Raw genomic sequence first — 17,247 nt, forward strand, 5'->3', positions numbered from 1 at the left:
CGATACTGCCGACGTTTCTTTGGACTTCGCTTTGCAAGACGAATACATTTTTTCAATAGAAAGACTAGAAGAAATCTTTTTGTAAAGAAAGGACAGATTATATGCACTATAGCATAAAATCAAAAATATAAAGGGGGTTCAAATTCAGTCGTACGAGAATTCAGTTTATACAAAATACACACACTGCGTGGCTACACAAGATTGTCCTGCGTGATATACAGCTTTGTTTGCAATGCAACTGAATACGTTCTGCTTATCAATGATTTGCTTACAAAAAAAATTCTACGGATGAATTTAACTTGACTATATACGAAGTGTAACAACGGCCAGCACGAAGAACTGAGGCGTAAATACAAGTAGTAACAAGTGCATGGAAGTGATTTCATTTTCGATATCGCATATAAATAGATATAAATGACTTACTCTTGCTATATTCTTTATTATGATAGATATGAAAACAAATGAAGTGAATATATTAATTATATAAATTATATAAATATATACATACATGGTTGGAATTCAACACAGTCGCAAAAAAATGAATAAAAAAACATGTAGATAAATATGGCGAGGCTGATGACTTTTTCAATTATTCATCGAAGCTTATAGAAGTAAAAAGATTAATTTAATCGGATATAATTTGTTATGATGTTAATAGTTTTATTGACTTCTTCCATGAGAACAAATAACAAAGTACATGCCTTTGAAAAATACATGAGGTGCGTCGGAACGGCAGCACGACACACCACACAAGCCATGCTAACAACACATGGAGCATATGGAGAGCTAAATAACATAAGGCACTCTCAATATCACAGTCCTGAACCACGCAATTTATATACAAGCGCGCAGTGTCAGGTGACTTCACTAATAAATACCGTACAATCCGTGAGCACCTTTGTCGGTGTCATCTTATGGAGTGCCAATTAACGGACGGGATGTCAAGTGTTAAGGAACTGATGAAACATTGACCTGACAGGTGGACGTCAGTTCTAAGGAACTCGCGCCTGTGATAAGGAGAGTTAGTTGTGAGGAACCCAAATCAAATGCTAAATTCAGTTAAGGAAGAAAGCTAAACAATGCGCTTTATTCCAATCACTTTGACTGAAGTAATTACTGGATTAAAATGGATTTTTTGTAACGCGGTCCCTCATTAACAAAAGTTTTAGCACCGTCAAAAAGTTAATCGAGCATCGTGTATAAGAGAAAATAAAACCATGTACTTATAAGGTTGCTGTCGTCACAAGATGAAATGAAAATACACAAAATACTAAGATAGAAGTTCAATCATAAAGAAATGCGTTGCGAGCAAGCGATCTGCTGTAAAACGAGCACACCACCGCACTGTTTTAGCGGTCGAGACGCGCAGGAATGACGTGAAAATAATAAGGAATTGTAGAAAATTGGATTCTTCGGTAGAACATAGTTGAATCGAACTGTAATATTGTGTAGTACTCAGCTATTTGTTGATATTTTGGCACATGAAATGTTCGATAACAAAGTCAAATTACTTAACTACTTCAAATACCTCGTGATGGCAAACAGATGGGTTAGGTCTATAGAAGGAGGTCTATGATATAATATCTATTATATATATATAATAGTTATTATATAATCGACAATTTGTGGTCGCAGTGAGGCATTGACAATAAGATATCCCACATTCATTCCTTCCTCCAATGAGATCACCGAACCACTACACCAGTCTAAACAACAGTAATAACTAATTTAGATAAATAAATTAGCACAATAAAAGTTCAAATAATAAAAAGCGCTATTATATACGAGCGAAAATAGTCAATATATAGAATTTCAGCTCATAAAAATAAGAAAAAGCTTCTACGAGAAAACCATTATTTTTGAGACTTTGTAAAGCAAAGTCGACCGCAGGTAAATAACCTGCTCAGCATCACAAAATTTTAAAGCGTCTGAAGAGAAATAAATTAGAATATTTTCTAAATAAAGATAATATAAATGAATATAATAGGCTTTGTTCGGGAATGTTGAGCATCGCAGATAATAGAAGATTCATATAACAACGCGAATAAATACTTATATTAGATACTGACGCATACAAAGTCAGCAAGGGCTCGGCGCCAGCAATACGAGCAATAGATAACTTCTGGTAGAAATATTCATCAATATCAGAAAAATGATAAAGCCAAACTATTCTAAATAAAAGATATCTAGAGAGACTCAAATAATACATTAACACAATAATACGTCGTTGATAAGAAGGTGTTTTGCGCAACACATTTGATATAGAAGTTTTGATCAGGCAATTACTTACGAAGGTTAAACAAATAAATGAACGAAGCATTCCGAGTAGCCAAGAAACACAAGACGAACGCCAAATAATTGACACTTATTCTGCAAACATTTAGCCGAGCTAGCATACCTCATCAGATTAAAATTTACTGGTATGCTTTTACGACATAAACAATGTGCAGTTCAGGTAGGAATAAAATTACTATAAATTGATCATTAATTTTTCTTGAGTATTTTGAAAATTAATTTTCGTTTACTTATTTTATCTTTAAGCCCTGCTTCCATTTCGCATTTGAGGACATTTATCATTATTCAGACGTATTCCATATCAATACTATTAATTGATATCATGGCCACATCACGAGAAATGTGAAATAGGATAACGAGAGACCTTGAAAGAGGATCACAGAAAATGTGTAAGGATCAGAGGAGATGTGAAAGGATCAGAGGAGATCTGAAAGAGGGTCGCTGAAAGGTTGCTTGTGCTCGTGAGATGGCGCGGTCGCTGGACTGGGGAAGCTCTTGGCCGCGGGTGCCGCCGCGTCTTGCAGGGCTGCTGTGGTACTGACGGGAGGAGGAGCTCCGCCTAACATGAATAAAACAACTTTATTTTACTCTACTGAATAATTTTACTACGTAATAATTTAGGTGGGATTTTACTTATGCAGTCCGAGAGATTCCAAAGGGGTTAAAGATCTCGCTACAGGAACTTCGACAAACACACAATACAAAGATAGAGGCAAGGAAGCAATCGTGAAAAATGAACAATTGTTTAAGTTCAAAATTGACCAGATAAAAAGATTCAAATGAGTTATTTGTATAACAGACAATAATGATGCTAGTTAATGAAATGACGAGGTGGAAATAGACTCACTCACCGCTAAACAAATCGTCATCATCATCGTCAGCGAACAGGGACGTGCGATGAGTTGTCACAGGTTGTTTATTTAAAGTTATGGGTGGTAAGGGAGCTGCAGTCGAATTAACCACAGAGGCTGGCGTAATTTCTTTATTCCCTAGCACATGTACGACGTTACTACCTGCAGGGTGCATCTTGGGCTGAGCGCCACTGAACAGATCGTCCGAGTCGGAACTCGACAATAGCGACGAGTTTTGTTTGTTCAGGGACGGGACGACGGGCTGCGTAGTGCTTTCTTTAGCAGGGCCTTTGCCACTCAACCCAGGAACTGCACGCGATTCATCAAGACGAGCTGTTCTCGAACTTATTACTTTAGGAGCTGGAAGATGGAATGTGAAATCCTCGTCTTCAGAAGAAGCAAACAAAGCTTCCTTAGAGCTCGCGAGTACAGGTTTGTTTTGAGTTGCTTCACTGTCACGGTCATCGGGACCATCGCTCGTCTTCGGGGAATTTGCTTCGCTTTTAAGACTTGACACGCCGCTGTCACCACCGCTGCTGGCGGTCGCTGGGTCTGATGCAGTCGATGGGGGACTATTATTAGGATTATTATTAGAAATGTCTTTGTGGTCACCCTCTGTAGAGAACACACGCTGTTTGGCTTCTAAAACTTGATTCGGCTCAAGTGCTTGGCTGGAAGAAGCTTCGCTGGACATAGCATGGCTGGCGATGGCTTGGCTGGGGTTGCCGAAAAGCTGGTCGGAATCGGAAGAAATTGAGGTTGAGGTTGGGCCTCGACTTCTTCTGGACGGCGGCCGCTTGCGGTTCATGCGAGGACGTTCCTGACATGATGGAAAGCACAACAGAAATTAAAGACTTCACCATTCAATGTATGTAATATATGTATATTAAGTTGTTCACTCTTCTACCGAGGCATTGTGATGTGCACAGTAACGATGGCGCAAGAAAGCTCAAGTAAAAACGTACGGTCAATCAAAAGATTGAATAAATGACAAAGGTAACACTAACCTTATTGAGGCTCGTGAGCGCATCAATGGACGCAGGCTCGTCGAAAGAAGAAGCGGACTCTGCTGCGGGTTGCAGACCAGCCCGGGGCGTCGCAGCGAAGAGTCCTTGCGACGCCAGGAAGCGTTTAGTGGGAGACGCTGAGGCAACGCCAGCCTTGGTTGCTCTCGCTGAACTCACAGGGACGCTGTGTTCCTCTTCGCTTGAAGGCGAAGCAGCAACCTGAGGAGAGATGCTCTCTTCCTCAGACTCGGACATTTTATTTTGTCGTTTCCGGAGTTTAGCGAACAGTTCCGCTCCGCCATCTTGATTCCCAAACAAAGAAACAGCTCCCGGTGGACGCTTACGCACCGTGGATGCCATATGATTAACTGGGACAGCTGATGGGTTAACTGGGGCAGCTGATGGGCTAAGTGGGACAGCTGGAGGGCTAACTGGGACAGCTGGAGGGCTAACTGGGACAGCTGGAGGGCTAACAGGGACAGCTGGAGGGCTAACTGGGACAGCTGGAGGGCTAACTGGGACAGCTGGCGGGCTAACAGGGCCATTCGAGGAGCCCACAGGGCCAGCAGAAGACCTGACCGAAGACAAACCAGGCATGTGTTGTTCTGCTCCAGGAGGCTGAGATGAGGCAGGGCGAAGCTCCGAAATTTGAGGCGGGGAAGAACTCGTGCTTGAGGAAGCTTCAGCAGCATCCAAGTTCTGTCTCCTTCTGTTAACTCTTGCAAGAAGCTCCGACCCTCCGAAAAGAGCAACGCCGCCCACAGGACGTTTCTTCTGAGGTGACGAAGAGCTACTAACGTCCTCTGATGACGCACTTGCATCGAGTTCGTCTGTTTGTTCTGAATGGTTTTTTATACCGTCGATGGGTTCCTGCCGATTGGTAACAGAAGGATCATGTCTAATATCGGACTGGTCAGTTCCAAGCATTTTATTGCTGCCTTGGAAGTTGATTCCCGTCGAAGTTGAGTGGAAAGTGTCTTCCTTGCTTCTTTCAGGCAGGATCAAACTCTCATCCCCAATTTTAAATGGAGGTTTAACGTCTTGTTTGCTTACTGCAGGTGAAGTAGAAGAAACGTCTTGCCTGGCTGCTGGAACTACTTCACCAGACAACGATGATCTAAGGTCTTTTTCATGCGTCGCGTTTTCCAAGCCTGAGGTAGGTGTCTCTGGAGACTTAACTGATGATGCCCTATCTACACTGGCAAAAAGATCGTCATCGTCCGACGGAGTAAAATTACTTAAGGTTGTAATCTGAGACAGCCCGCTTCTACCGAGAGCAGTCGACGGTACATCGGCGAATAGGTCATCTCCATCAGAAGAAGGAAGCCTCTGTGGGGTCTCTGAGCCAAGATTCGCAGACATGGCTGGATCATTTTGAGTAGAATCAAACGAAATCTCAGGTTGCGGAACAGAAACTCTGTTTCTATGAGTGTTGCTAAGTGCAGGTCCTTCACCAGTGATGCCTATTACGTTGGGTATTGATGGGAATATTTCTTCGTCACTTGAGCGCGCTGCAAAAACAGACGCATTTCGCGGAGTCGCTAGCGATGAACGATTTGGCAGGAATTCATCGTCACTTGAACTGCAGACCATACCGAGAGTCGTCGCGGGGGCTGCGGCAGGATTGGACGCCGCTGGGATAATAATGACGGGAGCCTCTTTGACTGGCGGTGACGCAGTAGCTGGAGGCTTGGGCATTTCTGAATTAATAGGCTCCTTTACTGCCTCAGAAACGTTAATGCTGTTAGGACCTGATTGATGTAAATTACTAACTCTGGTTTCAGACGATTGTACGTTTTTTGTCTCGGAATGAATCTCCTGCCGAGGAGCTGGAGAAGCAAGAGCGCTGCTCGAGACTGTGGGCTTCACAGCTGCGGAAAAGAGGTCGTCGTCGCTTTCGGAGCTAAAGAGACCGCCAGACTTCATCACATTGGGTTCATCATTCAATTTTGGACGCTCTTTGATAGAGCCTGTTTTCTTTGAATCAGATTTAATTACAGGACTTTTCAGAGGAGGTAAATTTGTGACTCGTGCAGGTTTCGAAGGAGCGTGAGGCTCAGGAACCGAAACAAGAGAGCTCGCGATTTTGTGAGTGGACGATTGAGCTACTGTAACAGGCTGAGGCTGAACACCAGCAGCTCTGACTGACGTACTAAACAGGTCGTCATCGTCGGACGTATCCGGCGCGGCAGTCCTGGTGGAAGTTACCGGGAACCCAGGGCGAGATGGAGGAGCCTGCGATAAATCTGGGGGTAGAGTCTCACTTTTGACTTCAGGAGCCGGGGTCACTGGAGGTGCCGGGGTCACTTGAGGAGCCGAGGCCGCTGCAGGAGCACGAGGTTGGGTAGTAAGTGCGCTGGCGATAGGATCATCCTCATCGCTCGAAAAGAGACTGCCTCCGAATGTTTTAGGGGCCGTTTGCTGAGCGGCTCTCTGTTGAGTCATCACAGGGACACGACTGCTGTCCACAGGCTCTGATGAAGCTGTTGGCGCATCACTGTTGGGATGTTTGGATGCTGTGCTCAATATTCCAGGCGGGTGTCCGAAAAGATCATCGTCTTCATCGTCGTCGTCGAATAATCCAAGTCCAGTGGGTTGAGCCGCGGCACTGCTAGGAATTGACGGTGCATTGATCGTGTGGCTTGGAAGCAAAGACGGCTGATGGACAGTAGGAGTGACGAAGCTACTGGCGGGTCTTTGAGGTTCTGAGCTCTTCTGGTTGGACCGTGCCAATCCATTACTTTTTGATGGGTTTTGGAGTTCTGACGAGTTGGCCGGCGTTGGTTGAGCAGAAGTCGCAACTGAGGCCCTCGCTTGAGGAAGAGTTACTCCTGCAGGGCCCCGAGAAGGGCTTTTAGGTTCGTTGATGGCTGCAGTGACAGCGGAGTTGAAGATGTTCACTCCACCAGCAGGAACCTTAAACAAATTAGATTTAGTTTACACGAAGCTATATCGCAAAGAATAAATTCACAAGCACAACAGTAAGTGATCTGTACTTAGTTCTTGCGACAATCCATAGACATTGCAGCTTTATCTAGACGAAAAAAGGGGTGAGCAAAACATTATGCAGAATAAATTGACTGATACAACGTATGTTATAAAATCAGAACCTTACCTTCTTCCCAGAGGCGGTGAGGATACTGGTAGGTGTGTTGGTCGCCTCTCTCGCATCTAAGGGCAAAAATATCCATAAAATATCACACACATTGCCATCTTACCAACAGCATTAAACAAATTTAAACCAGGAACATAAATAATAACTTAGAGCACGGTAAGCATTTCACACTTTTCACACATCCGGGCAACAAACACACCGTTTAAATTTCACTGGCTAGAACATTACCTATTACAGATAACAGAGCAGCGTAGGACCTACGTCTGCGTCTCCCTGAGACAGGGGCGTGAGGCCTCTCAGTGAGCCAAATGCGGTCTGTAGGCTGAAAGTTGGTGCCAGCAGTCACAAGACATTCTTTAGAGCTAATACATCGAAAATACAGTTTGGTTCAAACCTCTTATGATGGGAGGAGGTCTGCCGAAGAGGTCACCATCTTCAGAGTCGCTCGCAAAAAGTTCAGTTTGTGGTGGAGGAGCTGGTGCTGGAACCGGTGGTGTCGGGACGGCGTTTTCTACACTCGTGGAGCTCCCGTCTGAATTAAGCAGTAGTACCAAAAATTTAGGAACAGATCAAATTAGAGCTCAAGAAACAAAGCGGATTAACCAATTCATCACACAAACACGCAATAAAATCACCGGTAATATGATTGTAGCACGACACGACTCGTCAGGCTTGGGATCGTGCATATCAACAACGTGCAGGTCCGCGTTTTCAACAGAGAATATATCCCGCAAATATTGCACGGTCTACCGTATGCCAGACTGGTCACTAATAATAAAGAACAGGATATCTCTGTGCCTTATTGTTAGTATTACAACTATTATTATTATGATACAGGTACCCACCAGGGGAGGGGATGGAAGCACGGCTGGAGGGGGGCAAGGGTCGAGGCAGGGGGGGAGGCCGCCGGCGCCCAACGCTGAAGAGACCGTCATCTTCTGAGTCACTCGATGACGCCACGACTGTAACACGTTTGTATATTTCATACTTCCCAGCAGTAATCATTAAATATCTAGGATAAGTTATACGTTTTACGGTGGGACTGGAAGGTTACATAAAGTTAAGTTAAAAGATACAACGGGCACAGCTAACGTGAATCTGATACGACGTGTTATTGCTACGAAAGCACATGTGCTTTCTTCGCAATAACATACAATAACAATGATATGACAAGACGATCGCTGGCATACACTCGAGGAGGAGTGTCATTACTGCCTGGTTTTCTGTAGTGTATTTCGACGCTGCTTGAGTGGCAGATGTGGCTCCAACAATAGTCATGAAGCGACTACTATTAAGGTATGCATTTACCCCTTGACCGTATTTATTACGTCATCGCTTGCAGTCATGTTGACGCTTCTGCTTGCCTCACCTCAGCAGCAGCAACAGCAGCAGCAGCAACACTGACCTGGCCTTGGTGCAGCAGCTGCAGCAGGAGCAGCATTTCTGGCAGCGCGACCAAATATCTGCACATCAAAGTAAAGCAGCTAATATTTGGTGAATGGATTAAAATAGACATCAATGAGAGGGTTAACATACAGATTATTAAAACTAGAAAACTCTGCACTGCAACAATGTCTGGCCTGGTGGGAACAACACGTTGGTTGCTACTGTAGCCTGAGTGGATTGTTAATAAACGCCGGGATGATCATGAGACAAATATGTAAAGTGAACACAAGAAATTAAAGCGAGAAATTCCTACGTTCATATGCGTGTGCAAGCGAGGCACTCACACATCTGAGGAGCCACCAGAGTATACCAGCGCCTCCTCCGAGGCCTGCAAACCAGGGCCACATCTCTGGCCGAGACTTGTTGCGTTAAGAACAATCCGTAGTGTTGCGTTATACGCCAGCGACGCAGTTAACTGTTATCTTAATAGTTATCTGGTACACACTAGTATGCAATTGCAGTGAACTGTTATAATAGGTAATATTAGGTACAGTAGTACATAATATGTAGAACTAATTGTTTTGCACGTTTTTCAAATGCGTTAATGAGTTTATAAAATGCGTATCACACTTCACAAAGTTTATTTCTCTAGTAACAGAAGATGGCGATTTTTCGTTAAATTACTTAGATCGTTAGTGCATTATATTGACACAAGCGACACAAGCGCGATTCTTAGTTAATATCTTGCATTTTAGTAAGAAATACATTTCCGGTTCCACTCTCAGCAGTGTTTTCTTTCTTGATTTTCAGAGAGATAAGACAGAGCGATGCACACCGCAGCGCGCACACTGAAGGCTCAGGCAGGACACTGACCAACTCAGGACTTTCCCTGCGGTCGTCGGATGTAGGGTGAGTCGTGAGATGGTCTCCACTCCCTAATTTAGGGTGAGTCGTGAGATGGTCTCCACTCCCTAATTTAGGGTGAGTCGTGAGCTGGTCTCCGCTCCCTAATTTAGGGTGAGTCGTGAGCTGGTCTCCACTCCCTAATTTAGGGTGAGTCGTGAGATGGTCTCCGCTCCCTAATTTAGGGTGAGTCGTGAGCTGGTCTCCACTCCCTAATTTAGGGCGAGTCGTGAGATGGTTTCCACTCCCTAATTCAGGGTCTGTCTCTTATACACATCTAGATGTGTATAAGAGACAGTCCTGGAGCTGTTCGACGGGATTGCTTCAGCATACCTTTGACCTCGGTCATGGTGATAGGGTCATTATACGTTTGGGTGTCGCTTGTTGAGAAATCCAGGGGGTGTGCCTCCATTCTGTCGCGGTGCTGGCGAAAGGCTGGCGTGTGACGGTCCCGGCTACTCACCGAAGCGAANTAGCGCACGGGCGCAGGCAACCATAGCGCACGGGCGCAGGCAACCATAGCGCACGGGCGCAGGAAACCATAGCGCACGGGCGCAGGCAACCATAGCGCACGGGCGCAGGCAACCATAGCGCACGGGCGCAGGCAACGTAGCGCACGGGCGCAGGTAACCATAGCGCACGGGCGCAGGCGCAACCACAGCGCACAGACGAACCTGGCGCAGGCAACCATTGCACACAGGCGCACCCGGCGCCGGCTACCATTGCGCACAGGCGCACCCGGCGCCGGCAACCATTGCGCACAGGCGCACCCGGCGCCGGCAACCATTGCGCACAGGCGCACCCGGCGCCGGCAACCATTGCGCACAGGCGCAGGAAACCATTACGCCAGGGCGCACTCAATCATGGGCGTCGTGTCACGCGCCGGAAAGAACGAGCCCTGAAGAACACATAATTCGAAGGAGACAGACGAATCCTCATGAAAAAAAAACAGACAAGCTCAAGCCACCTCCAGGAATTTGGAGAGGCGAAGACTGGTGCGCTTTAGTGAGGAAACTAGACGACAGCTGCAGGCCTCGCATGAAACTGAGAAGCAAGAGCAGGCAGAGCGGTGGTTTCTACAGTTGCTCCCTCAGCATCATCACCAAACTTTGGCCAAATAGGAGGAATTTGCCGGCGTTGAAGAGGTGTATTTTGATTTTTCTAAAACTGTTGACAAAGTTGACCATGAATTGCCCAAATGTAGACTACAGCCGGAGTGTTTGGCGGGGATTCACACCTTCCTAACCAACATGTTACAAGCTGCCGTTGGAGGCCTGTTCTCAAGTATGACGAGGGTGAAGAGTGAGTTGCCGCAAGGAACGGTGCTTAGACCGATCTCTTTCTTCATCTCCGATATGACATGGAACTAAGTCAAAGATTTACATCATTTGAGAATGAGAAATGATTGATCGCTGATAGAAATTGCCGTTTAAAACATAAAAGTGGGCCCCAATTGATGAAAAATGCCATTAACTTCACACAGCATCAAGTAATGAGAAGAGCTTATTGCGTTTCTCTCGAACCCTCGTGTAACCAATCTTCTTTGTGCTGCTGTCAGTTGATGGCTCTGCACGGGGCAGCTGCATTACGGCAATCGTGAGCAATTCAGCACAGGTTCATGGCAAGGCTCAGCAGGATGCGGAAACCAAACTCTGTCCATCAGCAAGTAGCATGCCACCACAGTCGTGCATGGCAGCAGCGTGCGCACGTATGGCGGCAACTGGCGAGCATGATACGCGATGTACCAAGACGCATAAAAATTTCTAGCATACCGTAAGGCATAAGCCATCAACTATTTTCAATAAATAGTAAAAACTCACAGCAGCAGGCGTGGCAACCGAGACCGGTTTGAAGAACTCGTCCTCTTCGCTATCAGGGGGCGGAGGCCCTCTGTTTTGAGGTACGGAAGAGCTCGACGCAGGGTTCGGGGGATGTCCCGCGAAGGGGCCAATAAGAGATGTCCTTGAAAAGCCATTACTCAGAGACTGCTGGTCCCGTAACTTTGGTTCTGTACTCTCAATCTCCTCTTCGGTGTCGCTCGCTTCCTGGGGGGGGGGGGGGGGGGGGGGAAACCACAGGTATCTCTATAAGTAAAATGTTACCAATTTGCAGCAGGTTGTTCATTACTAAATATCATCACTTGCATGCACAAAGAAATTTCCATGAATAGCTCGGAGGTAATTTATCCTTATTTCCTCTATTACACAGATTATCGAAACGCAAGACACATTGAATTCAAAGGTATACACATGTCCATTGGACATACATGAATGGACATGTACATACAGATATGTACATTTGAATATGAAGCTTTGAATATGAATTATATGATCAAGTGCCAGGAACTTCACCGTCATAAACAACTTCATGTAGCAGCACAAGAGTAATACATATTTTGTAATATTACATATAAAGGCTAAAAAATTTATTATCAAGTACCGGTAGTCATTATCACAACAATTAGACTTTTTCAATAGTAACAACAGTAAACAAAAAAAATAAATTCTAATGCACCAATAACTTGATTGCCGCAAATGTAGGTACATCTCAGTGGGCGATACTGTCAGTTTTGCCAACTGTATTCAAGTATCTTCAAATAGCTTATGATTAGCCAAGAAAAAATCTGAAGAGCGCAATCAGCAACTTAGTTTACTGAATTTCTGCTTAAACATTACCTACTACATGAGGATACCCAATAATTGGATATACGAAGATCCTAACTATAGTAATATTTACAACAGTAACACATGTTTGCCACTGATAACTGGAGTAACTCACCACAGCGTTGGAGCTAGTGGCTGTGAATTGTTTAGCGAAGACATTTGCATCGCCAATGTCCTCGTCGACGTCAGAGGACGAAGCGGCCACGTCAGCTTCGTCGGCGTCGTCGGAGGAGCTGACACGGAGACCGATGTGAGGGTCGCTCAGGAAGGCGGGCGAGAGGATGACGTGGGGCAGAGGGCGGTTCGCGTAGGGCTGCGCCAGTGTGTACAGCGCCGTAGGGCTAAAACAAGGATAAATATCGTCCTATGAGACAGCCGTTAAATCAAGGTCAATAATTACACCATAGATTATAGTCATAGTCCACTTAATTACTGTGATACAGTGTTCTAGATAAAACATTTATGAAGTTAAAAGATAGAACAACCATATTTGAACAAGGTACGAGCTTTAGAGAATATACTATCTATCACAAAACAGACCATTTGTTAAACGTAATTGACACACTGTAGTATGTAGTTTAATTTATTATCTTAGAGTGTTTCCTCAGATCTAAATGGACATCTCAAGAATTTTATACCTGACAGGAGGTCCAGCATCGTCTTCATCCGAGTCCAGCAGGAGGTGAGCCTCGTACTGCCCATCGACGGCTGAGAGGCCCATTAGCAGGGCCTCTCTGCACAAGGCTCCTCTGTTGGGTTTTGGCGCTGTCTGCAATCATATAAAATAAATCAAAATATTTATGTCATGATTAATAGATGACTTCTTCATGTTAGTTGAGCCATTACAGACTTTATTGAGTGGAATGCATTAATTTAAGAGATGAATCATTGTAATACCAAGTAATATGGAAGACAAAGCTAGGTATTTGAAGTGCATAAAACATTCCTACACACAAAATTTATATACAATTGGTTCAACAAGGACTAAAATTCCAGTAATTGCATTGATACTGACCTCATCCTTGATACGAGGCACAACTGCACTTCTCGTTTCATCCTCCCGATATGTTCTGTTTTCAATGAACTGGGAGTGTGAGAGCAACGTGAAGCTGGTGTTGGTGTTGGCTACTTGCGTGCTTAGTCTGTGGACATTTTGGTCCAGCTTCTGCAGTTGCTTGTTCACAGCATCAGTTCTGTCTATTACCATCTGTGGTTTGGTCAACGCTCATGAGTCTTTGATGTAATGAGCAGACAATGACAAAATTTAAATGTAACTCATAGCTTAAAAATTGCAAAAAGTGTCAATTATTAGGAGAGGCCTGTCAAGAATTTATGTGTGAACAATTCAAGTGTGTAATGCGATACCTGGAACTCTTTAATAACAAGCGAATCACAAGAGAGAATATTAAGGAATATATCATGAATATAATCTTCCATAAATAATACACACTAGATAGTACCTAGTACAATGCATAAGTACCTGAGAAATATTGTGAATAAGAGTTGCTGTGGCCGCATCTCCAGCAAGACTCCAAGTCTCTGAAAGCTCATTAAGCTTACTGGGATCTCTCAGAGTCTCCCACCACTTCTCATGTCCTCCTTCAGCCTGAGGAACAAAAACCTTTTCAAATACTAACTGAGATTATGACAACATTTTTATCATCAAGTCACAAATGCATACATTTAACAGTCATAAATTTATTAAAATTATGTGATGCAAATGATAGTCAGAAGGTTACTTCAAAACACAATTTCACAATCTTAGTATATAGCTTGAAAAACAAAAGAAATTTTGAATTGTTTTATTAAAATAACAATTATCTCTCAACTAGACACATTTCCATAAGAAAAATAACTGAAATATCCTCAATAGCTCTTTGAGGTATTTTAGTCTATGAATCATTGGTAAAATAAATTCTCAGTGATTTCTCCACACCTAAACTCGTCATCAAAACTCAAGGGACATGAATTAAAAATTATACTAGGTGATCTCATTTAGATGTCATCGCCACAGCCCTCCAAAATGAACTATTTTGAACCACTGTTAATAGCATTAATTTTATTAATTGATATTGGTATTATGAGCACTCATGTCTCTTGTATTTATTCTAATTAAATCAGGGTCAGATTGCATCTTTAAGTGCTGTTCAAAATTATTATATTGTATGTATCAGAAAAATGGTAACCTGATATTTTGATGGACATTTTAAATGATTTCAAATATTCATATAAAACCAATGAAAATTGGAACAATTTTTAATGAAATTGCTTTCTAAATAGTTTCAATGTGGAAGTTTTCCCATAAAAGCAATGTTGTTACTTCAAGAATTTTTAAGCATTTTGGGCACAAATTTATTTATTAGCTTGTACATAATTTTTTAGTATACTATTTTATTTTTTATATTTTTAATCTTTTTAACATTTTTACTATTTGATTAGTGAATTTTTTATTCAAATGAGATGTGATCCTTTGATTTGTTCATGTTTGAATTTGAACCATTTTCTGTGACCAGACTGACATAGCCTACCTATGTTCCTTGTGTCACCATACTTGCAGCATGTTGTAGAGCATTCAAAAAAGTTTTAGACTAGCAGACTGCTCCCTTTTGGCTAATTTTTTTTAGTATTGGTGAATAGCCAATTAAAAGAGTGAGGTTTACATCAAACAGCCTTGAACATCCATATGACCTCTAATCGTAGTGACAAGCCAGGGATGTTTTAAGATCAGTTCATTTACTCAAGATTTAAACTAATATGTTATGTATGATAATTCTGGTATCCATGATACTTTACTGGTCTACTTCTTATATGACTCAAAAATGAACTTGAGGAAGAGTCTAAAAAATTTTCTGCTATGCCACCAATACATATGGGCATAGTATATTTCCACTGGAGTTTACTTGCCATGTTGGAAGCCCCAGGATTCCTGGTAGATGAACTATCTCTTTTATAATTAATAAGAAAAGTGTATGAACAAGCAGTAAGACCCTAGATCTATTTGAAATATATGACTTTAAAGTTTTTAGTAATGAGCAGAAATTTTTCAATATTGATTGCAATTTGCACATATGACAGGTATGTACATAATGGGAGAGACCACTTTTGCATGCAGTCAGGCATCTGTGTTTGAAATTGATACAATGCTTGGTGCACAAGTCTGAACTAATTTTAACAAATGGCATGCAGAATGAAAGATTTCCATTGAAAAGATTTGATCAAAAGGCCAGTCTAATCAAGAAAAGTACAAGATTCAGCAACAGGCCTATCCAGGCCTATTCTTCAATGCCAAAGATACTATACTATACTATTAGAATTTTCCTACTCATTAATAAAGTTTTGTAAATCTAAAGTGGTAAATTTTCAATACATTTGGCATCTCATGGCACAATTATGCATTTTTGTTAATAAAAAGTTATGAGTAATTTATCTAGCTAGCATCATGCAGATCCAATCCAACCAAATTTAGAATATTGGGCAAAAGTTTCTTAAAATTGCAGGTAACACCAAATTTTACAGGTAATATGCATTCAAAAAGTACTTTTGAGAGACTACACTCCTAAAGAGGCCAGTGTCTCAGATATTACACATGTGCAACGAATTTCCTTTTTTAATATTTAAAATAAGTTACATTTTTTAAATTATTTTTTTATACATTTGAGAAAAATTTGTAATTTTTTTCTATAATGTCAATTGGTTCATGCATAGTTTTGGTCTTTACGCATATGTGCAAAATTTCAGATTGCTTGGACAGGTGGAAGCATGTTAAGTATCGATTATAAGATTTGTAGCAGACAGACAAGAAAGCAAGTTAAAGAGAAGTTCAGACAGACTAGAAAGCAAGTTAAAGAGAAGTTTAGTAAAATAGAGATATTTCTTATTTTTGTCTGAAGAAATTGGGAGGTCATAGGAAGGGGTAAAATTGGCCAGATTCATAGGCTACATATCTATAACAATGTCATAAAAGCTCTAGTTGAAGCCTAAAAAATAAATATATTCAATGCCTCATGGCACTCATGGCATGAATTGATAAAAAAAGAAAGCAATTTAAATTTCTAACCTGGCATTTCTTCCTAATCCTTAGGCTATAATAACTGGCTATTCCTTAGTATGCTCTTTGTATTTTTGGCTCTATATTATTTTTCATAGAAAGCAAAACCAGTGCTAAGCACATACCTTATACCTACTGAAAATGGCTATATGACAATTTCCTAAAAAATTTACTTAGTGAGTCACTCAAAGTAATGTCTTACTATTAACTTTCACTTATGTTAACAACAATATTAAAACATTAACACCTAAGTTGCCAAAGTACTTCAGTTTCTAGCCTCCAAGCAAAGTAATTTAGTTTAATCATTTCCAACAACTGTCATTAAATTTTGCGAGCTCAGAACTGCTTTCAATTTTAGTGCTATCATTGCTATGTCAAAAATCACAACTAGAGAGAGCACACTTCAGCTTTTAATATTGAATATTTTAATTTATTCTAATTTCTCAACCAACATCATTGGTTATTTTCTACTTCATTAATATATTTGAGGAAAACAACGACAACAACGTTTTACTAAATTTGCTCAATTCTCTTGAATTCTACTTATTTCACGAGTCAAATTATCTAAAATGAGAAACGACAAAAAAAATTAATTATGCTAAAAAATTATGGTGAATTGGAAAATAAATAATGAGCAGGCAGCAATAAAATATTTACCATTTGTTACCGTATACCGGTGAGAGTAATAATCCACAGGCATCTCCTAACTTCCCAATTGTGTTCATAGACACTGCCCACTACGCCTATCAGCTGGTGGTGTTTATCTCCGACAATAGAAGTTTCAAAAACATATACTCGCGGAACTTATACTTTATTGCAGATAAAATGTGTATGGTAAAGAAAATAATAGACGAATGTCATTTAAACATCGTCTAGAGTAAAGGTAATTTTCTAATAAAAAGTCATAGCTAAAGTTCATATTTAAATTTTATATAATGTGGTCATAGTTTTTAAGGGCTCTGTTGTCCATGATACAGAG

At 41.8% G+C, this 17,247-nt stretch overlaps 1 protein-coding gene across 1 annotated transcript; it reads right to left on the minus strand.

The window, feature by feature from the left end:
• Window positions 1-154: 154 nt before the first annotated feature.
• Window positions 155-17,023, minus strand: LOC108681026 (WASH complex subunit 2-like). The gene is made up of 13 exons (XM_018169976.2): window positions 16,926-17,023; window positions 13,701-13,826; window positions 13,236-13,427; window positions 12,859-12,989; window positions 12,336-12,561; window positions 11,378-11,602; window positions 8,674-8,731; window positions 8,114-8,230; window positions 7,663-7,800; window positions 7,269-7,324; window positions 4,154-7,069; window positions 3,147-3,966; window positions 155-2,854 (listed from the first exon to the last, which is right to left on the minus strand). Exons 1-13 carry the CDS (start codon window positions 16,926-16,928, stop codon window positions 2,712-2,714), a joined length of 5,151 nt encoding a protein of 1,716 aa, XP_018025465.2. The 5' UTR covers window positions 16,929-17,023; the 3' UTR covers window positions 155-2,711.
• Between the last annotated feature and the right edge of the window lie 224 nt (window positions 17,024-17,247).

Source organism: Hyalella azteca, unplaced genomic scaffold, assembly GCF_000764305.2.
Source record: "Hyalella azteca isolate HAZT.00-mixed unplaced genomic scaffold, Hazt_2.0.2 contig15455, whole genome shotgun sequence".
Lineage (NCBI taxonomy): Eukaryota > Metazoa > Arthropoda > Malacostraca > Amphipoda > Hyalellidae > Hyalella > Hyalella azteca.

What these genes read in the sequence shown, in the direction of transcription:
- LOC108681026 (XM_018169976.2), bottom strand. An exon ending in TGCTTCCATCCCCTCCCCTG is followed by an intron (nt 7,801 to 8,113) that starts GTGGGTACCTGT and finishes TGCTTAATTCAG; the next exon opens with ACGGGAGCTCCACGAGTGTA. An exon ending in ACCTCCTCCCATCATAAGAG is followed by an intron (nt 7,325 to 7,662) that starts GTTTGAACCAAA and finishes TTTTGCCCTTAG; the next exon opens with ATGCGAGAGAGGCGACCAAC.